The sequence below is a fragment of the Pelodiscus sinensis genome, chromosome 20, assembly GCF_049634645.1.
Source record: "Pelodiscus sinensis isolate JC-2024 chromosome 20, ASM4963464v1, whole genome shotgun sequence".
In the NCBI taxonomy this organism is placed as follows: domain Eukaryota; kingdom Metazoa; phylum Chordata; order Testudines; family Trionychidae; genus Pelodiscus; species Pelodiscus sinensis.
The window spans coordinates 818,473-836,942 of NC_134730.1; the positions used below are offsets into that span (position 1 = coordinate 818,473).

Below are 18,470 nucleotides of genomic sequence, written 5' to 3' on the forward strand. Positions count from 1 at the left end.
TCCTCTTAAGCATGAGCACTTTGAACATAAGTTATTCTTACTGTGATAAATGTACTTAATCTCATAGTTACTCAAATGTTACTACTAAATAATTCAAAATACATATTTTAAATAACTCTTCAATTCCCTTATAATGATACCAAATTCATGTGTAGAGCTGTGCTTAATAATCTTATGAGCTACAGAGTCTTTGCTAGAAAGTCTAATCTGTGAGCAGCGATTGGTATGAGTTCTGGGGGAATGACTGGACCCCCCCCCAGCAAGTAATTTAAGCCACCTGATGTAGAAGTGAGATCAGCACTTTAGCCAAATATAAAACTCAGAAATTAAAACCAGTTTCTCTTTCCCTTACCTGATACATTGCCGGAATATTCTGTGTTCAACCAAAACTGTAAAGTACAAAGAGATTAAACGTGTTGGTGGAAAAAGGCCGCGTGTACAAGCTGACGTTCTGCTAACAGTTAGGAAACTCTAAATATCCCTGCTAAATATTGGAAATGTATGAAAACCCCATAACTAAAAAGCCATAGAAATGTGGGGCTAGGAGGGCTCTTGAGAAGTCATCGCATCCAGGCCCTTGTGCTGAGGCAGAACAAAGTCACCCGAGACGGCTTCTGCCAGGTGTTTGTCCAGCCTGCTCTTAAAAAGCGCCAGTGACGGGGACTCTGGGAAGCCCATTCTGGAGCTGAACTCCCCTGGGAGTGGGAAAGTTTTTCCTAATGTTCAGCCCAAGTCTCCCTTGCTGTAGACTGAGTCTGTTGCCGCTTCTCCTGCCTTCAGAGGACACGGACCTGGCGAAAGCCGGCAGTGCGCCGCTCCGGTAAGGCGCTGACAGTGGGGTGCCCTGTGCAGAGGTGGAGGCGCAGCGGAGCAAGCCCTGCTGTGAATCAACCCAGCTGTTCGCTGTGGGGGCCGAGAGGACGAAAGGTTCAGTGCCTGCTCAGAGAACTGTGGCTTGGATCCACTGCTACTTGGAGTAGGCAAAGGCCTTCTGGGGTGATCCTGGCCGCCCCTGGAACCAGAGCGCAGGCCTCTTCGGCAGCACAAGCTCCGAGTCAGGCGATCCACGGGGCTGCCACTTGGCCGTCTGTCCATACGCTGGCCTCATGCTGTGCTTACTCAGAAGGCCTGGGACCGTGCTGGCTTCGGCAGAGCAGTTGCTGCAAGCCATAGAACCCTGGCCTCCGAGAACGCTGCTTGTGGGGCCCCTGGAACGGAGTGGACATGAGCGAGCACTCGCAGGGGAAAGCATGGGAACCTCCCATTCCTAACTGTGCCCTTTGAGACGTGCTCAGGTCTGTTCCATTACCCACCCGCTGCCCCTCTGGCAGGGTTGCTGGCCAGGAGGAACAGAGCGGGTGGAGGGCTGGTAGCAGCCACAACAAAGACACGAGTGTCAACGCTACGGACACTCGAAGGCAAAAGCTTCTGCCAACTGCACGTGGGCGAGCGCGCACCTAGAGCAGAATGGGCGTGAGCGGCTCGTCCTGGAGCTCACGTTCCGAAAGGCAGGCAGCGGGTTTAAGCCCCCTCGGAGGGCGGGTTTCTCATCGTTGTCCCAGAGGGTGGAGGCCCGAGCGAGACATGGCATCCCAGCGGGGCCTCCCCCGCACCTGGAGAGGGCCCACTTACTCCTCGCCCTGCATACGACACTTGGGCTAATACACCACAACGGGTTTAGCCTTTTTGGCGTTGGCTCGGATTCAGTTTGTGATCCACTCTGCAGAGCTTTTGCTGCCGTGTTAGCCAGCTGGTCTCCATTCTGTAGTTGGGCATTTGATTTTTCCTTCCCAAATGAAATACTTTGCACTTAGCTGTATTGAATTTCATCTCATCGATTTCAGACTCATTCTCCAGTTTGTCAAGGTGGTTTTGAATTTTAATCACCCAAAGAATTGACAGCCCCTCCTAGCTAAGTGTCCTCTGCAGATTTTATACCCGACTCCCCACTCCATTAGCCATGGCATGAATGCAATTATTGAACATTGCTGGACCCAGGCCAGACCCTTGTGGTATCTCACTAGCTGGGGGGCGGGGCCTGGATGTGGTTCACCAAGATTAGCCCCTGGCGTGCTACCAGCCACTTGCAGCTCCCATTGGCTGCGGGATGCTTATCCTGGCCAATGGGAGCTGCGGAAGTGATGTCCCAGTCCCCGCTGCTTCCCGCAGCCTCCATTGGCTGGGAATGGTGATCCGCGGCCAATGGGAGCTGCGAGTGGCCGTACCTGCGGCTGCCCAGGCTCCTCGGAGTATTTGGGTCGCCCCTTTGGGGCTTGGCTGGTCTGCAGGCTCCCGAGTCTTCCCGCCGCTGCTTTGGTAACCCCTGTGTGTGCGGGAGCTGGCCAGTGGTCTCGGGGCGACAGGGTTTGTGATGCAGTTCCCCTCCCTGTCCGAGTCCCATGTGCAGCAGAGCAGGGCTGGTCACTGTGCTGTCCTGGGGTGGGTGCTTCCGCCCTCCAAGCAGAGCGAGGCTCACAGGCGGGTCCGAGCCCATAGAAACTCGCTTGCCTCCTGCTGCCTGGAGCGACGGTGGGGCCCCTCCTGCGGTGGATTCCGATTGTGTCGGGTGTCTGGTCACCATTCAACTCTCCAGTGCAGACAGCGAGGCAAAATAGGCATTAAACAGTCTAGACGTCTTCTGTTACTAGCTCTCCTCCCTGCTACGTAGCAGACCTACACTCTCCTTTCATTTTCTTTTGCTCCTAATGTATTTAAAGAACATCATCTTATTGCATTTGGTATAACTCGCTTTGTGTCTTTGCCTTTCTTACTTTTCCTGCCTGCTCATGCTGTTCGGATGGTCTCCTCCTTAGCAATTACCCCCCATTGTTTCCATTTTGTGTGGGATTTGGTTTTGATATTCAGGTCATTAAAGAGCACCTGATGGACCTTTCCAACCCAGTCTCTGTGACACCAGTTAGACAATACGGTAGCTTTCCTATTAATACATCCAGTTCTTTCGAATGATTCTCCTTGGTTCTTGGATGTGTGTACAACTGGGGACATTTTTGATGGAAGCAAAAATGTTTTGGCAAAAAGTCACTTTCAATTGCCGAAAGGTTTAGGTGGAAATGTTTTGAGTAGCTTTGGGAATCGTCACCTAATCAGCCAAGGCCTACCAAGTGGGAAGACATTGAAGAAGTAGCAACATATACATAAAAATCTAATTGAAATAAAAATGGAATAATTTTAAAAAGTCTCCCTGTTCTGTTGAAAATCCTGCTTTGGAGCCACTCTGCTTGTCATGGAGCTTGGGGTGAGTGTTACACCCGACTAGCCTGCGAGAGGAAGGAGTTTCTCCTGATGCCGCATGCTCGGGAATGGACCCGCGTGTCTGAGCCGAGAGTTGTCCGCTTTCTGGAGGGAGGTCCAGCGTTTCCCTGAAACCACTAGCAGAAAGTCCTTGAGCGATGGACTTACTCAGGCCGTGAGCTCTGACCTGGGACGGAAAAACCGGTGCCTGTCGGTGGATCAGAATCCGAGAGCAGGTACTGGAATGGTGCATGGGTCATGCCACCCGTAGGGAATGAACCTGGACCTCAGGACTTGAACGTGTGAGCCCCAGCTGAGGAATCCGGCTCTGTCACTCAGCGGCTGAAACTGACCCAGGACCCCGTCTGCATGTGGGCTGCTCCCAGACAGGGACCGCAGCCCAGCTGGTGTCCGTGTGGGCTGCGCCATGTTGGTGCTGCCGTTACTTTCTGCTTTATTCCGCTTCTAATGCTCTGTGGCTGGAATCCTTGTGGCTTAACTAGCTCGACCCTAGTGAAGACATTGGAAGCTGCGCTATGCGAAGCGCGGCGTGTTCCAGCTCTGTCCGTGCCCCTCCTCGCGTGATGACTGCAAAGATGGAATCAGTCTCCCTAAGCTTCTTGTCAGGCTCAGGCAATGCAGGTTTGTTTGGCCCTAGGTAAATCTGCGGGCGAGATCCAGGCCTGTATGTGGTAAACAGCAAAACTCTCGTGACGTCCGTGAGGCCAGCACGTCACTCCTGGGTTTGCTTTGCAAGTAGAGGTGTGAGCGTTCTTGGCTCTGGGCGGCTCTGGCTTGGCGCCCATGACTCCCAGCAACAGCACAGCCCCTCTGGCGTCCTGACTGGGCACAGCTCTCCCGAGTGCTTAGTGCTGCAGGCAGCCCCTCTCGGCGCAGAGAGCGTGTCCCACAATCGCACCATGCAGTGGCCTCTGGCAATGCAAGCGGCCAGCTCTGCCAGGATCTGCCGACTTGGCTGAGGCGTTGTTCCCAAAGGCATCGTGACTCACAGGGCAGAGCAAAGAGATGGAATCGGACCTTGGCTGGGTCCCCCATCGGGTAGGAGGTTGAACCTGCCTTTGCGCCAGGATTGTACCGTGATTCCCGCATGCTCTGTTCAAAGGGAGCTCCCAGGAAATCAGGAGAGTTCGATAGACCTGTTGTCAGGGGCGGGGAGGGCGGGGGGGGAGTGTCTCTGCTGCCTGTCGGGGATGGTGCATGGTGCAGGGCTGAGGAGCAAATCCCTTCAATCCCCCTTTGCCTTCTTCCAGGCTACCCGCCGGTGCACAGGAACATGCCCTTGGTGGCTGGGGCTTTGCGCTGGGCTCAGGAGCTGAGAGACCGGATCCAGGTCCCGTTCGGCCATTTCAGGCACATCCCCCACCCGTGCGTGTCTGCGTGACAGATAAGTTGCTGTTTTAACCCTCCCCTTTCTCCGTGCATCTGAGTTTCCTCCTGCTGGCTTGGTATCTACTCAGGGCTAAGCCCCTTTAGAAGGCAGGAAGGTGGAGTGTGTGTGCCATGGCCTGGCCCTTACAGTCGTGTTTGCAGCTTCCCTGAAATCCATTTTGAGTAAGTTCCTGAATTGGGTTTGGTGTGAAGTGAGTGAGCGGCACAGTGGGCAGCCGTGCAGGGTGTGTGAAGCGAGGGGTATTGGACCTTTCCCCACCGCGTGGCTAGCCAGCTCTGCTCCTGGGGGATACCGGAGCAGAGCTGCGCAGGACGGGCAGGCGGGGTACTGGTGTCAGCGCTGGGGGGTCCAGGGTTGACATAGCGGGGGGGGGGGTGCCGCAGGTGAGGACTGACGCGCGTTGGCAGAGCTCCTGGGAGATACCGGAGCAGAGCTGCGCAGGGCGGGCAGGCGGGGTACTGGTGTCAGCGCTGGGGGGTCCGGGGTTGACATAGCGGGGGGGGGGGGTGCCGCAGGTGTGGATGACGCGCGTTGGCAGAGCTCCCGGGGGATACCAGAGCAGAGCTGCGCAGGGCGGGCAGGCGGGGTACTGGTGTCAGCGCTGGGGGGTTCGGGGTTGACATAGCGGGGGGGGGGGTGCCGCAGGTGAGGACTGACGCGCGTTGGCAGAGCTCCCGGGGGATACCGGAGCAGAGCTGCGCAGGGCGGGCAGGCGGGGTACTGGTGTCAGCGCTGGGGGGTCCGGGGTTGACATAGCGGGGGGGGGGCCGCAGGTGAGGATGACGCGCGTTGGCAGGGCTCCCGGGGGTACCGGAGCAGAGCTGCGCAGGGCGGGCAGGCGGGGTACTGGTGTCAGCGCTGGGGGGTCCGGGGTTGACATAGCGGGGGGGGTGCCGCAGGTGAGGACTGACGCGCGTTGGCAGAGCTCCTGGGAGATACCGGAGCAGAGCTGCGCAGGGCGGGCAGGCGGGGTACTGGTGTCAGCGCTGGGGGGTCCGGGGTTGACATAGCGGGGGGGGGGGGGTGCCGCAGGTGAGGACTGACGCGTGTTGGCAGAGCTCCTGGGAGATACCGGAGCAGAGCTGCGCAGGGCGGGCAGGTGGGGTACTGGTGTCAGCGCTGGGGGGTCCGGGGTTGACATAGCAGGGGGGGGGGTGCCGCAGGTGAGGACTGACGCGCGTTGGCAGAGCTCCCGGGGGTGCTGCTTGTTGCGCAGACGAAAGGGCTGAAAGCAGTCGCAGCCTCGGGGAAGGGGAAGCCTGCAGGGTATCGAGACTTCCCCTCCGAACGTTCCTTCTTTGGTATTACGGGTCAGCTGATGAAACCTGCCCCCCCGCCCGGTGGCCACTTTCCTCTCGCTCTGGCCCCAGCCTGCTTCCCGGCAGCCGGGTCAGTCCAGAGGGGCAGGAAGGAAGGTGCTGGCGGGGCTGGCTCCCGGCGGCTGGAAGAGCCCCAGCAGCGTTGCCTGGGGGTGCAGTGACTGGCTGCTTGGCCTTGCGCCAAGGGTTTCTCAAAGGCCCCGAAGTCGTTCCCATTGCCCCTCCAGTGCCCCCAGCGGCAGTATCAGCGTGTGGGCCTTGAGCCATTAAGGTGGGCAGCACGGGAGCCCAGCTCCATGGCATCCCCCGGCCCTGCCCACAGCGAACGCTGCACGTGGATGAAAGGCCAGAGGCGCATCCTGTGCATGCCGCTGAGCGCCGCCCGCCCGCCTGCCGGGCGAGAGACGCGGGGGCCGGGGGAGCCGAGGAGCGGCAGGCGCAGGGCCCCGGGGGCAGGGAGCAGTTCTTCACCCCAGAACCCGTAGCCCTGGCCAGCCCCGCCGTGGGGGGAGGGGATATGTTTTCCCTGGGGTGCACCGGGTGGCCATGGGGGTAGTTTCAAAACCCCATGAAAGAAGCAGACAGGCAGACGGGCTGAGCCCTCCGTTAAGCATGGCACTTCGGTGGCCCAGGCCAGTGCCGGGTCAAACCGGTGCCGAGCGCGCCGATAAATCTCTGCCACTGTTGTGTGGCTCACGGGAGCACCTGGAGACCCTGTCCCGGGCCCCGGCCTCGCAGGCAGGGCGACGACGGCGTCCGCCCTGACGAGTTCGAAAGCGCTCAGCTCTAATCTTGACGGAAGGCAGGAGTCTAGAATCGAAAACTCCAGCGCGTTACAATGGCGTGAAATGCGGCCGTTGTGTGACGCTGCCTCTGCTCCTCTCTGCTCCTAGCTGCCTGGAGTCCCCTGAAGGAGCCAGGCTGGTGCAGAAGTACAAAGACATGGTGCAGCTGCTGGAAAGGTGGGTCTGCTCCCCGAGCCCTGTCTTGTGTCTTGCGCCTTCCAGGCTCCAGGGAGGCACGGGGCAGAGCCTGAGCCTGAGCCTGAAGCACCATCAGAAGCCTTGGTTTGGTTTGCCTGTGGTTAGCAGCCCTGCCTCGTTTGGCTCTGCACTGGCTCGTTCTGCGGAGGCTCGCGCTGGGCCGTGTATCACAGTTGCTCGTGGGAAACGTGGGCTCTCCCGATACACTCATGAGAAAAGCGGGCTCCGCACCGGATGGCAAGGGCAGACCTTTGAATTGCCACATGAAGAATCCAGTCAAAGACCCTTCGGGAAGGATTCAGGGAGCGTGGCTCTCGGGCCGGGTTTCCCAGCCCACGGTACCATTGTGGGTCCACCCTAGGGAGCAGATGTGGTCTCCCCTAGGCAGTGAGCGCTCCCCATGTCTCATTAGCATGGGCCAGCCTTTACACATTATGGAGCATATGACCTACGAGGAGAGGCTGAGGGACTTGGGTCTGTTTAGTCTGCAGAAGAGAAGAGTGAGGGGGGACTTGATAGCAGCCTTCAACTTCCTGAAGGGAGGTTCCAAAGAGGATGGAGAGAGGCTGTTCTCAGTAGTGACAGATGGCAGAACAAGGAGCAATGGGCTCAAGTTACAGTGGGGGAGGTCCAGGTTGGATATTAGGAAAAACTATTTTACTAGGAGGGTAGTGAAGCACTGGAATGGGTTCCCTAGGGAAGTAGTGGAGTCTCCATCCCTAGAGGTGTTTAAGTCTCGGCTTGACAAAGCCCCGGCCGGGTTGATTTAGTTGGGATTGGTCCTGCCTAGAGCGGAGGGCTGGACTTGACGACCTTCTGAGGACTCTTCCAGTTCTATGATTCTATGATAAGGGGATGGTTGGATGAAATAACATGATCTTGGTAACTAATTGACCATTCATTATCAGTTGGAAATAGGTCAATGGAGGGATGATAGGAGTTGCTATAGGGAACTTTCTGGGTGTCTGGCTGGTGAGTCCTGCCCACATGCTCAGGGTTTAGCTGATCGCCATATTTGGGGTCAGGAAGGAATTTTCCTCCAGGGTAGATTGGCAGAGGCCCTGGAGGTTTTTCGCCTTCCTCTGTAGCATGGGGTACAGATCACAGCTGAAGGACTCTCTGCATGTTGGGGCCTTCAAAGTATTTGAAGGCTTCAATATCTGAGATATAGGTGAGAGGATTATTCTAGGAGGGGTGGGTGAGATTCTGTGGCCTGCACTGTGCAGGGGGTCAGACTAGATGATCATAATGGTCCCTTCTGACCTTAAAGTCTACGAGTCTATGAGTCTAGCTCATGGGTTCCCAAACTGGGGAGCGTGCCTCCCTGGGAGGGGCGTGAAGAAATTCCAGGGGGGGGGGGGGGCGAGGTGACCCAGCCTCTCCCCCCATCAAGTTTTGCTGCCCTGTTCAGTTCCTTTTTCCTTTTTCTTTTTTTTTTTTGCTCAACAAGTTTTGCTGCTATTTGTGGCGGTGGGAGGGGGGAAGGGATGTGAGGGTTTTTCAAAAATCAAAAAGGGGGGTGTGATGCCAAAAAGTTTGGGAACCACTGGTCTAGCTAGAGAGTCCCAAGTCCTGGGACTGTGCAAGTAAACCCAGTGTGTCCGCCTGCCTGGCTTACCTTCCGGACAGAGCAGTGCCCAGATAACCGAGGGCGAGGAGTTCAGCCACGAGGAAAAACGTCCTCTCACCGGCTTCCCAAAACTCAGGAAACCCTACAGTTGTGCCCCAGTTGTGGGGTGATTCGGTTCATGGGAACAGGGTTTTACCCACAGTTATTTTTCTGGAAAAATGGTGACTTGCCATGTGGGGCCTGTGACGGCGCGATGGGGGTTCCCCGTCTCCTGCACCCCAAAATGCACCAGCCGGTGGAATAGAGGAAGTTTATTGCCTCTCCAGGATACAGCACAGCACAGATGTAGTCTGGTCACAGAGCTGGGCTAGGATGCCTCAGGCCCCCTTGAGATGGGGGAGACTGGGCCCCTAAACTCCAGCCCCTTCTCCTAGGCTGTCTCCTCCATGCTCACCGACAGCAACTAACTACCCCTCTTCCAGCCCTGGCCCCCAGCCAGGGCAGCATCCACCTTCCTTTTTTCCTCTCCATGGGGGGTGTCTGGCCACTGGTTTGCATAGTGACTCATCCTGTTGTGCTGGGTCGTGGTACCCACGGCAGCCAGTGGGGGTTACCCCAGAGCCAGCAGCATAGAAACCAGCCAGGTACCCCCACTACGTCACAGGGCCAGTGTAGGAAGATTTGCCGCTTTTCACCTTCCCAAATGTGCTACTCGGCAGTGCAAGGGAAATGCTGCCAATCCAGCCTTGGCACAGTAAGACGTTCTCACTGGTGGAACTCTCAGTCCATCAAGATGCCCCCAACCATGCGCCAAGCTTCTAAGCCAAACCTCGGTTTGGTGGTGAAAGGAGGAAGAAACCTCTTGACCAGGGGCGGGCAACAATGTTTGGTGGGGGGGGGCACTCCTAGATTTTGGTGTGTGGTCAAGGGCTGCACTTTTCTATGGAGGGGATGCAGGATGCTGAAGGGAGCTTGGGGTAGGGGACTTGGGTGCAGGAGAGGGCGTAGGGTCTGGGAGGGGGTGTGGGTGGAGGAGGGGATGGGGATCTGGATCAGGATTGGGGTGCAGAGCCCAGGAGGGGGTGTGGGTGCAGGAGAGGATTCTAGGGTACAGGAGGGGGTGCAGGATCTGGGAGGGAGTTGTGACCTGGGGATGGGGGAGAGGGGTGCATAGGGTTTGGGTGGTAGCCTGGGGCAGGGAGTTGGAGTGCAAGGAGGGGGTGGGTGCCAGAGGCAGACTGTGGCTGGGAGGCGCTTAGCTAGACAGCTCCCAACCAGCAGCCCTGCAGGACCTTGAGGCAAGCTCCCTGCCTGCCAGTCATCCCAGACAGCTCCAAGCGGCTGGCTGCTGCCTGTGGCTTCCTGTTCCGGGCACTGGAGGGGAGGCTTCTTGCTCCGCCCCTGCCCCCGGTACAATCTCTCAGCTCCTATTGGCTAGTTTCCAGCCAACAGGAGCTGAGAAATTATGCTGGGGACGGGAGCAACATGTGATGCCTCCCCTCCCCCGGTGCCCGGAGCAGAGAGCGGCTAGCTGCTTCAAGTGGGGTGGAGCTGCTCTGTGCGTGAGGCTCCGACAGGGTGGCTCGGAGGCCAGGATCCTGCCCACAGGCCACGTCTTGCCCGCCCCGGCTCTTGACTGTGCCCTTTAGGTACTTACAACTCCCATGCCGGCTTGGGAATGCTGCCGGAGGCCGGAAGGCGCGTACAGTCCAGCCTGCAGAGGCTGAAGTGCTGCTCCGAACGTGCAGCAGGTGTGCACAAGGCACAGACACTTGGTGGAACTGCCTGGCGCAGAACGTGGCCTAATCTAGCTAGAGTTTCACGGGGACAGTGAAAAGCAGCGTCTGTCTGCAGGACGACCTGCCTGCCAGATTGCAGCGCCCCAGCCCCCGTGAATCGTCGGATGGGGCTAGCTGGGCACGTGCCTGCCGATGGCTTGTGCTTCGGGGGGGTAGCGCCTGCCCCAGCGTCTCTCCTGCTGCGTTTGCTCGCTCAGAACGACCGTGTGTGTGTCTGCCTGGCCTGCGAATGACACTCCCGCCTCAACGTGTAGACGTTCCTGTAGGCCCGAAGTGCTCCAGAGCCAGATTTTCACAGGGATTAGGTGCCTAAAGATGCAGATAGACACCTACTGGTATGGCTACCAGCGACCTCCGTGGTAGCTAAGCACCCAACATCCTTAGGTATTTTTGAAAATCCCACGGGCTCCTTGCAGGGACCAAGCACCTGTGGAAATCTGGTGCTGTAACTCTGTGAAAGTTGGACTTCGTCTCCTAAAACGCTCCGGGGCTGTGGAAAATCTTACCTGGAGTCTTTACTTTTCTGATGTGCATTTGCCCCAGCGTCCTCGTGCCCGTATCCGCAGATTGGGTCCTTGCGGAGATGCTGGGCGTATGTTCCCTCTCTGGCGGGCTGCTCGATGCCCGACGAGCGTTGTGTCTGGCAGGTACCAGGAGAAGCTCTACGAGGACTGGTCCCGGACGGTTTCTGAGAAATTGCAGTACAACCTCACCCAGCCAGTGATCCGGCGAGAGCCAGACAACAAGCTGCTCGCAGTCAACTTTGATCCGCAGGTAAAAGGTGCCGAATACGAGTCGTCCTGCCAGTCTCTCCTGAACGCGCCCACTGCCCCTTGCCACGTGACTGGGGTCCCCTGGCTACCAGGCCGTTGTGGCAGGAAGCCGCGTTGGACCCACCCTGCTAAGCGTGTGCTCACCGCACCATGCCTCATCCTTCCGCATGGGCAGCCGGCGCTTGCTCCCTTTGGATCCACGGCCCCCACCAGCCCTTTCAGGGGACACGCCTGTGCTCCCCCCGCAAATCCCAGGGGAGCCGCGCAGGAGCTGGCCCCGGGAGAACGTCTCCCTGCGTGAGGGCGAGCCGCGCTTTTCAGTGCCACGCGACGGTTTGGTCAGAGGCAGTTCCAGGCAGCCTCCGCCCGGCTCGCAGAGGGGCTCTGGCCCTGAGGCTTCAGTGGGCCGGGGAAGAGGTTCCTTCACCGGGAGGCCTGCGCGTGTGGAGTCTGGCCCTGAGCTGCGCTGCGGGTGGGGCTCTGCTCTCTGCGGGTTCACAGCCGGCCTTTACCATTGGTGTTCCCACTAGCATCACTGACCTCCAAGGGGCGGGGCGAGTCCGTTCCTTCTCGTGCCTCCCAAGACCGTTGTTCGCCAAGTCCCAGCCCGTCCCACCCGGGCAGAAGGGCGTGGAGCTGGGGAGACAAGCCGCGCGGTGCCTCAGTGGGTCCCGTCTCAGAGCCCCAGGGACAGGCAGCGCTCTTGGAAACGACAAAGAGTTCGGGATTAGAAAAGCGGCAGCTAGCCGGCAGTCGGTCCGTGTCTCTTCCGACGACGCCTCCCGAACCGCTGGGCGTCCGTGGGCTCCGCTCCCCGCTAGGGCGCCGCCTCCTGGCCGCTGTGGGGCTTAGCCCCCCTCACAATGCGTCTCTCTGCGCTGGTTGTTTCCTAGCTGATTTCAGTGCTCAGGGAAGTGAAGTATCTGGCGGCAAACCAGGTGGAGGGCATCCCCGAGACAGCAGCCGCAATCTACTCCTCCAAGGAGCTGTACCGGCGGCTGGTGGCGAACTTGGAGCTGATGGCGAATGCGTACAACACGGTCCTGAGGACAGTCCTCGAGGTGGAATACCCGCTGGTGCAGGGGCAACTGCAGGAGATCGACTCCAGGCTGAAAGAGGCAGAAGAGACGCTGCACTGGAGGACGGAAGGTGAGTCCCCAGAGGAGCGGGTGAGGCAGGCAGGAGCAAGGTGCCTTTATTGCGAGTGCTTGGAGGGAGAAAAGAATTAGGGAGGGGCTGGGGGGAGCAACGACACTCTTGCTTGTGGGGTGGGGTCTGGCACTCTGGTTCGCTCTGCCCCACGTTGGGCCTACCCTGTGGGTCTGGGGGGACTCGTGTGACCTCGGGAAAGTTCAGAAGCATTTCCTAAGAGAATCAGAACAGCGCCTTGCCTAGGAGCACTTTGCTGGTAGGGCGACCCCAGTCTGTGGTACAGCTAAGGGGCCCGGACTGGGTGCAGCACGCATCAGCAGATTGGCACGGCTTCTGCCGGCACGGCTGTGGTCGCACGAGGGGCTCCTGCCGGCGCGGCTGTGGTCGCACGAGGGGCTCCTGCCGGCGCGGCTGTGGTCGCACGAGGGGCTCCTGCCGGCGTGGCTGTGGTCGCACGAGGGGCTCCTGCTGGCGTGACTGTGGTCACATGAGGAGCTCCTGCCGGCGCGGCTGTGGTCGCACGAGGGGCTCCTGCCGGCGCGGCTGTGGTCGCACGAGGGGCTCCTGCCGGCGCGGCTGTACCTGCACAAGGAGCTCCTGCCGGCGCGGCTGTGGTCGCACGAGGGGCTCCTGCTGGCGTGACTGTGGTCACATGAGGAGCTCCTGCCGGCGCGGCTGTGGTCGCACGAGGGGCTCCTGCCGGCGCGGCTGTGGTCGCACGAGGGGCTCCTGCCGGCGCGGCTGTACCCGCACAAGGGGCTCCTGCCGGCGTGACTGTGGTCGCACGAGGGGCTCCTGCCGGTGCAGCTGTACCCGTACAAGGGGCTCCTGCCGGCGTGACTGTGGTCGCACGAGGGGCTCGTGCCAGCGTGACTGTGGTCACACAAGGGGCTCCTGCTGGCACGGTTGTACCTGTACAAGGGGCTCCTTCTGGCGCGACTGTGCCCTCACGAGGAGCTCCTGCCGGCGTGACTATACCTGCACAAGGGGCTCCTGCCGGCGTGGCTGTGGTCGCACGAGGGGCTCCTGCCGGCGTGGCTGTGGTCGCACGAGGGGCTCCTGCCGGCGCGGCTGTACCCGTACAAGGGGCTCCTGCCGGCGCGGCTGTGGTCACACGAGGGGCTCCTGCCGGCGTGGCTGTGGTCACACGAGGGGCTCCTGCCGGCATGGCTGTGGTCACACGAGGGGCTCCTGCCGGCGTGGCTGTGGTCGCACGAGGGGCTCCTGCCGGCGTGGCTGTGGTCGCACGAGGGGCTCCTGCCGGCACGGCTGTGGTCGCACGAGGGGCTCCTGCCGGCGCGGCTGTGGTCGCACGAGGGGCTCCTGCCGGCGCGGCTGTGGTCGCACGAGGGGCTCCTGCCGGCGTGGCTGTGGTCGCACGAGGGGCTCCTGCCGGCGCGACTGTGTTCACACCTCTTTGCCCCGCTGACCTATGTAGCTTACAGCCTGAGCAGACCCTCTTTGTTGATGAGCAGGCCTGTGGGAGCACATGTCCACGGTGACCGAGAGCATTCGTGGCCTGGAGCGAAGGAGCCGGAAAGCCCAGGACAACGTGCAGGAAGTTCAGAGCCTGGTGCGATCCTGGGCCTCGCCGCTCTTCGAGAGGAAGGGCGGAAAGAGGGAAGCCGTGCTCAGTCTGGACGATCGGCCCGAGCGGCTGGAGAAGCGCTACGGCCTCGTGCGGCAGTCGGGGCTGCGAATCCAGGCACTGGTGCAGGTGAGGAGCGAAGTGGCTTGGCTCTGCTGGGCTGCCGAGCGTGCGGACGCTGCCACGCTGGCTGCAGAGCCGGCTCCTCTTCCACCAAGTTTCTGGTGCTTGGAGGGAAGTGGAGCAAAGCCCCAAAGCCAGAGGCAAATCAAAGGCGTCGCGGGGGGTCGGCCAGGCTGGTGGTTGGGGGTGCCCGACGCGGCGTTTGAACGCTCGGGGCTGGCGTTCTTAGGCTGCTTTCTGCACACGTGACTCCACATGGATCCACTGTGGCCTGACGTCTGCCTGGCCTGTGCTCCAAGCAGGAACAAGCCACGGGCACCAGGCAGAGTTTGCTCCAGGGTCCAAGCAGCTGCTGCCTGGATCTCAGAGCAGGCACCGTGGGGCTCTCCGGGCTCAGAGGAGACGTGCGTTTCAGCTGTTAAATAGACTCCAGTGTAGCTGCTGGATTGGTGCAAGAGGAACAGCCCCAGCGTCTTCTGGCAAGTCTGCGGCAAGGCGGGCCAGCGCCTGTGTTCCGCTTTTCGGAACAGCCTGCTGTCCACTGCTCTGTGTCCGGAGGTCGTGCTGTTGAGCGCTGCAGTCCGTGACTCAGTTGCCTGTTTTGAATCATTTCCCTAGCACTGGTAATGGCAGTGCCCAGAACCGAGCGGTCTCGGCGGCTTTGACCAGAGGAGGCGGTGGTAGCAGGAGACTTGAAGTTTCATTCCTTGCTCTGCCACAGACTTCCTGTGTGACCGTGGCCAAATCACCTAGGCATTGTCTACACTAGAGACCTCACAGCAGTGCAGCTGCGCCAGAGTGAGATCTGCCATGCAGCGCCCCCTGCTGATGGGAGAGCTCTCCTGTCGGCATAATTAACCCCCCCAACGAGCTCTCCCTGCGACAGCTCTGTGCACCCAGGGAGCGGCCGGCGCGCCGGCTTTTTTCAGCTGCGTAAGTTCTACTGACGAGAGACCTGGCCTGAGTTTCCCTGGGCCTGGGTTCGTCTGTGCCCTGGGGACAGCGGCTCTCCCTCGCGGAGGGCTGCCAGGGCTAATGCGCTGGACTGTGAGGTGCCTGGACACCGGCAATGGGGATTGCTGCTGTGGGGAGTTCTCCCCGTGGCAGTCCCTGGCGAGCTCCCTTCCCTCCATGTGCAGCACGTGCAGCCCTGGGGCTCGGGAATCTCAGATTGTCTTGCACCACAACCCCCTTTGGAGAGCAACAGGCCCACACGGCCCTGGGAGGGACCCAGGCTGTGCCTGCCCGAGCTGAGTCTGGCACACTGAGCAGTGGGGCTCAGGCTTAGGTGCAGGCCCCAGCCAGTGTGAGCCCCGCGCTGGTGACACTGTTAAAATGGGGCCCCGCCCCACAGCTTGGGTAGGTGAGTGACCTCTTTTATTGGCCCCGCTCCTGCCGGCGGGAGGCCAGCTTGCCCGCTACAGTGCCGGCAAGCTCCGTGGAGACGCGCCAGCTCCTGGTGCTGCACAGTCTGTCCTAGCATGCGTTGCCCTGGGGCGCCCTCGCCCGCGGCTAGCACTGCTCATGGCCCAGTTGAAGAAAACCGTTGATGCCCATAACCCACGAAGAGTCCTGCAGCTCCCCTGCCTGGGAGCTGGACCTGCTGGTGGCCGCGTGTGGGGCGCAGCATGGTCAGCAGTGCGAGGGCAGGCAGGAATCCTGCCATAGTGCCCCTCTGATCGCCCTACAGCAAGGCCAGCCAGTGCCCGACCTTCCACGCTCAGTACGGGGCTGCGACCCATAGTTTGAACCCTAAGGGACTGTTCAAGGTGCATGAACAGCCCTGCAGCCGTAGGACAGCCGGGGAGTTCGTGGGCTATGTTACTTTAACAAACCGTAAACCCAGAATCTCTACCAAGTGTGCAGTTGTTCGTGTCTAGCAAAGCCTTGATGTACGTGGCCAGGCTCACTGGGGAAGGTGCTGATCAAGCTCTCCTCAGGGGGAGAGGTCAGGGCCAGTGGAAAAGGGTTTGCCTGGCGAGGTGACGTCGGTGTGAGTTCATTCGAGAGCGGGGCGCCTGGGTAGCGTACTCGACCATGTCGTGATGGGCGCGATAGGCCCTCGGGGTGGGTGACAGTGCAGTTGTACGAGCTGTGAGGCAGGGCAGTGCTGTTGGCTGCATCCTGTGGATGAGAACTCAGGTAGAGAGAGACTCTCGCAAGAGTCTGTGTTAAGTAACCTAGTGCCTAGGTCTCCCATGCGCTGGCTTTGCACCTTCCCTGCTAGACCATCCTTCTGCGCTGCTGCCTGCTCCCAGCCTGCGGAAACCCTCCGTGTTAATGTCTGCCCGTTTTTTAAACAATGGTCGTTCTACAGTGAGACAAACTCCGTGTGGCTCTGTTTGAAGGTGACTTCCATTTTTTTCAGGAAAACCTGAGTCTGTTTGCCGCAGACCCTGCCTCCGAAGCGTGGAGAGCATACGTTGATTATGTGGATGAAATGATCTTGGATGGATTCTTTAATGCTATCGAGTGTTCCCTCAGATACCTCCTGGAAAACACAGGTACCGGGCTGTCCTTTCTCTGGCCAGCAGGCCTCCCCTCGCTGCCCTCAGTGGGGCTCCATTGCTGGAGCGTGGCTGGAACGAGCACGTGAGGGCTGGGGTGTTTCTGGCTGGCTGGACGAGGAGCAGCAAGAGCAGGAGGCGCTGTGCTGATCTGCCCTGTCGGAGCTCCTGGGGATGGCTCCAGGCTGCGCCGAGTCTCCACACGTGGGCGGTTTCTCTTCACTCCAGGGATGCTGCCACTGCCGCCCAGGACGTGGCTGGCCCACGTCGGGGACTGGAGCTTGGGGGCTCAGGCGCGGGACTGAGGTTGCCGTGTGGACTTTCAGGCTTGGGTTGGAGCCTCCGCCCCATGAGCCTGGCAGCTGACATGGGCCGGCCGCGGGTGCTTAACTGCAGCGAGGGCCTTTCCTTAGGGCCCCTCAGGGACTCGGGCCTGGCCAGGCTGTGCTTCCCAGCACGGGAACGGGGCAGTAGCGTGTGGGGCCTGCGTCCTGCTGCAGTGAAACGACCGCAAGGTCGCAGTTCTTCACACAATGCACCGTCGGCTGGTGGAAGTTTCCGCCGGTGGCTGTTGGGAGGGTCTAGATCGGTGTCTCTTTAAACTGGGTTCCGCGGCGCACAGTCGGAGGTGTGCTGTGGAGAACAGAGTTCAAAATGGCAGCCCTTAAAGGGGCAGGCAACCTCTTTTTTCATCTCTCTCAATAACTTTCTCCCCCTGACCTTTTTTTTTTTTTTCCAACAACAAAAAATCGTTGGTGTTCCTCATAAAAAAAATTATTGTTTGGTGTTCCTCAGTCTTAATAAGTTTAAGAAACGCTGTCTTGATGAGAACAGGGTTCAAAACAGCTGGATAAGTTTGAGGAGGATCGGTCCATCCATGGCGGTTAGCCAGTCTGAGCAGGGAGGGGTCCCTGGCTTCTGTTTGCCAGAGGCTGGGAAGGGACCACGTGATGGTTTCCTGTTCTGTTCCCTCCCTCTGGGGCACCTGGCCTTGGCCGCTGTCAGACCCAAGGCTGCTCTTGAGCCTTCCTTGTGTGGTGTGGGGTTTGTCACATCCCAACAGCACAGTGTTTCCTTCCCACCCTTCGCAGGCAGGCTGCGGGAGAGACTCGTTCTGTCCTCTGGCGCTGTTGGGCTGTCGGTAAGACCCCTCCAGCATTCCCGCCTGGGCTTTGGTAGCCAGAGCACTGGTCAGTACACAGTGGGGGGCCTGTGACTGTGAGTTATCCTTGCCAGTAGGGCTGTGGTAGCGTCACCCCACGTCTCTCCTTCCTGGGCAGGTCAAAGCAGGGATTCTGACGCTCCAGTCCTGCAGCTCATCCTGTGTGGGTGGAATGGCTGCTCCCGTGTGGGCATCTCCCAGGACTGGGCAAGCGTCAGACAAATCATGTGTCTGCTGAGAAACGGAGATTTGGCCGACACAAGGATTTGGCAACTTGCTTCGTATGAGAAAAATGATTTGAACTAAATGACATGGCTCAGGTGTTTGTACAAGGGTGTTTCAGTCGGATGACAGGTTTTGTTTGCCCCAAACTGGGGTGCGTGACGTAGCTGTTAATTTTAGCAAGAAAACCGAAACCAGTCAGTCTGCTTTGAAATGGCTTTCAGATATTTTCGGGCTGGTCACAGAATGGGCGAATCGATTGCTTGTTTGGATCTAGTGTCTTTTGTGGGGCGCGGTGATGGAGTAAAGTCACTTCTTGTCTTACCTGATCCCGCCCCCCTCATCTCTCTTGCTCTCTGTCAGATTCCAAGGCAGGGCTGGCTCCGCTCTTTGAGGTGCAGCTGGATCTGGTGATCCCCGATTTGGTGTTCCATCCCTCGCTGGATCCCGGTGCGAACGACAGCTTCTACGACATGGTCGAAGGCCTCGTCAATGACGTCTATCGGCTCTCGTCCCTGGTCCCCAGGGTGGCTGAGCACAGTGGCTTCCCTCACTATCAGGTCTCTGGTTCCAGGCCCTGCTCACCCGTGGCACAGCGATGTGCAGTGT

At 59.4% G+C, this 18,470-nt stretch overlaps 1 protein-coding gene across 2 annotated transcripts in view; it reads left to right on the forward strand.

Annotated features, from left to right (window-relative positions):
• Positions 1-18,470, forward strand: part of DNAH9 (dynein axonemal heavy chain 9) — a 251,994-nt gene that overhangs the window by 19,158 nt on the left and 214,366 nt on the right. For both annotated transcript variants that reach the window (XM_075903450.1, XM_075903451.1), the window contains 7 exons: positions 4,524-4,638; positions 6,876-6,944; positions 10,982-11,108; positions 12,001-12,256; positions 13,735-13,976; positions 16,339-16,474; positions 18,225-18,421. In XM_075903450.1, the coding sequence (XP_075759565.1) occupies positions 4,524-4,638; positions 6,876-6,944; positions 10,982-11,108; positions 12,001-12,256; positions 13,735-13,976; positions 16,339-16,474; positions 18,225-18,421 (1,142 nt within the window). The remainder of the gene's footprint in view (positions 1-4,523; positions 4,639-6,875; positions 6,945-10,981; positions 11,109-12,000; positions 12,257-13,734; positions 13,977-16,338; positions 16,475-18,224; positions 18,422-18,470) is intronic.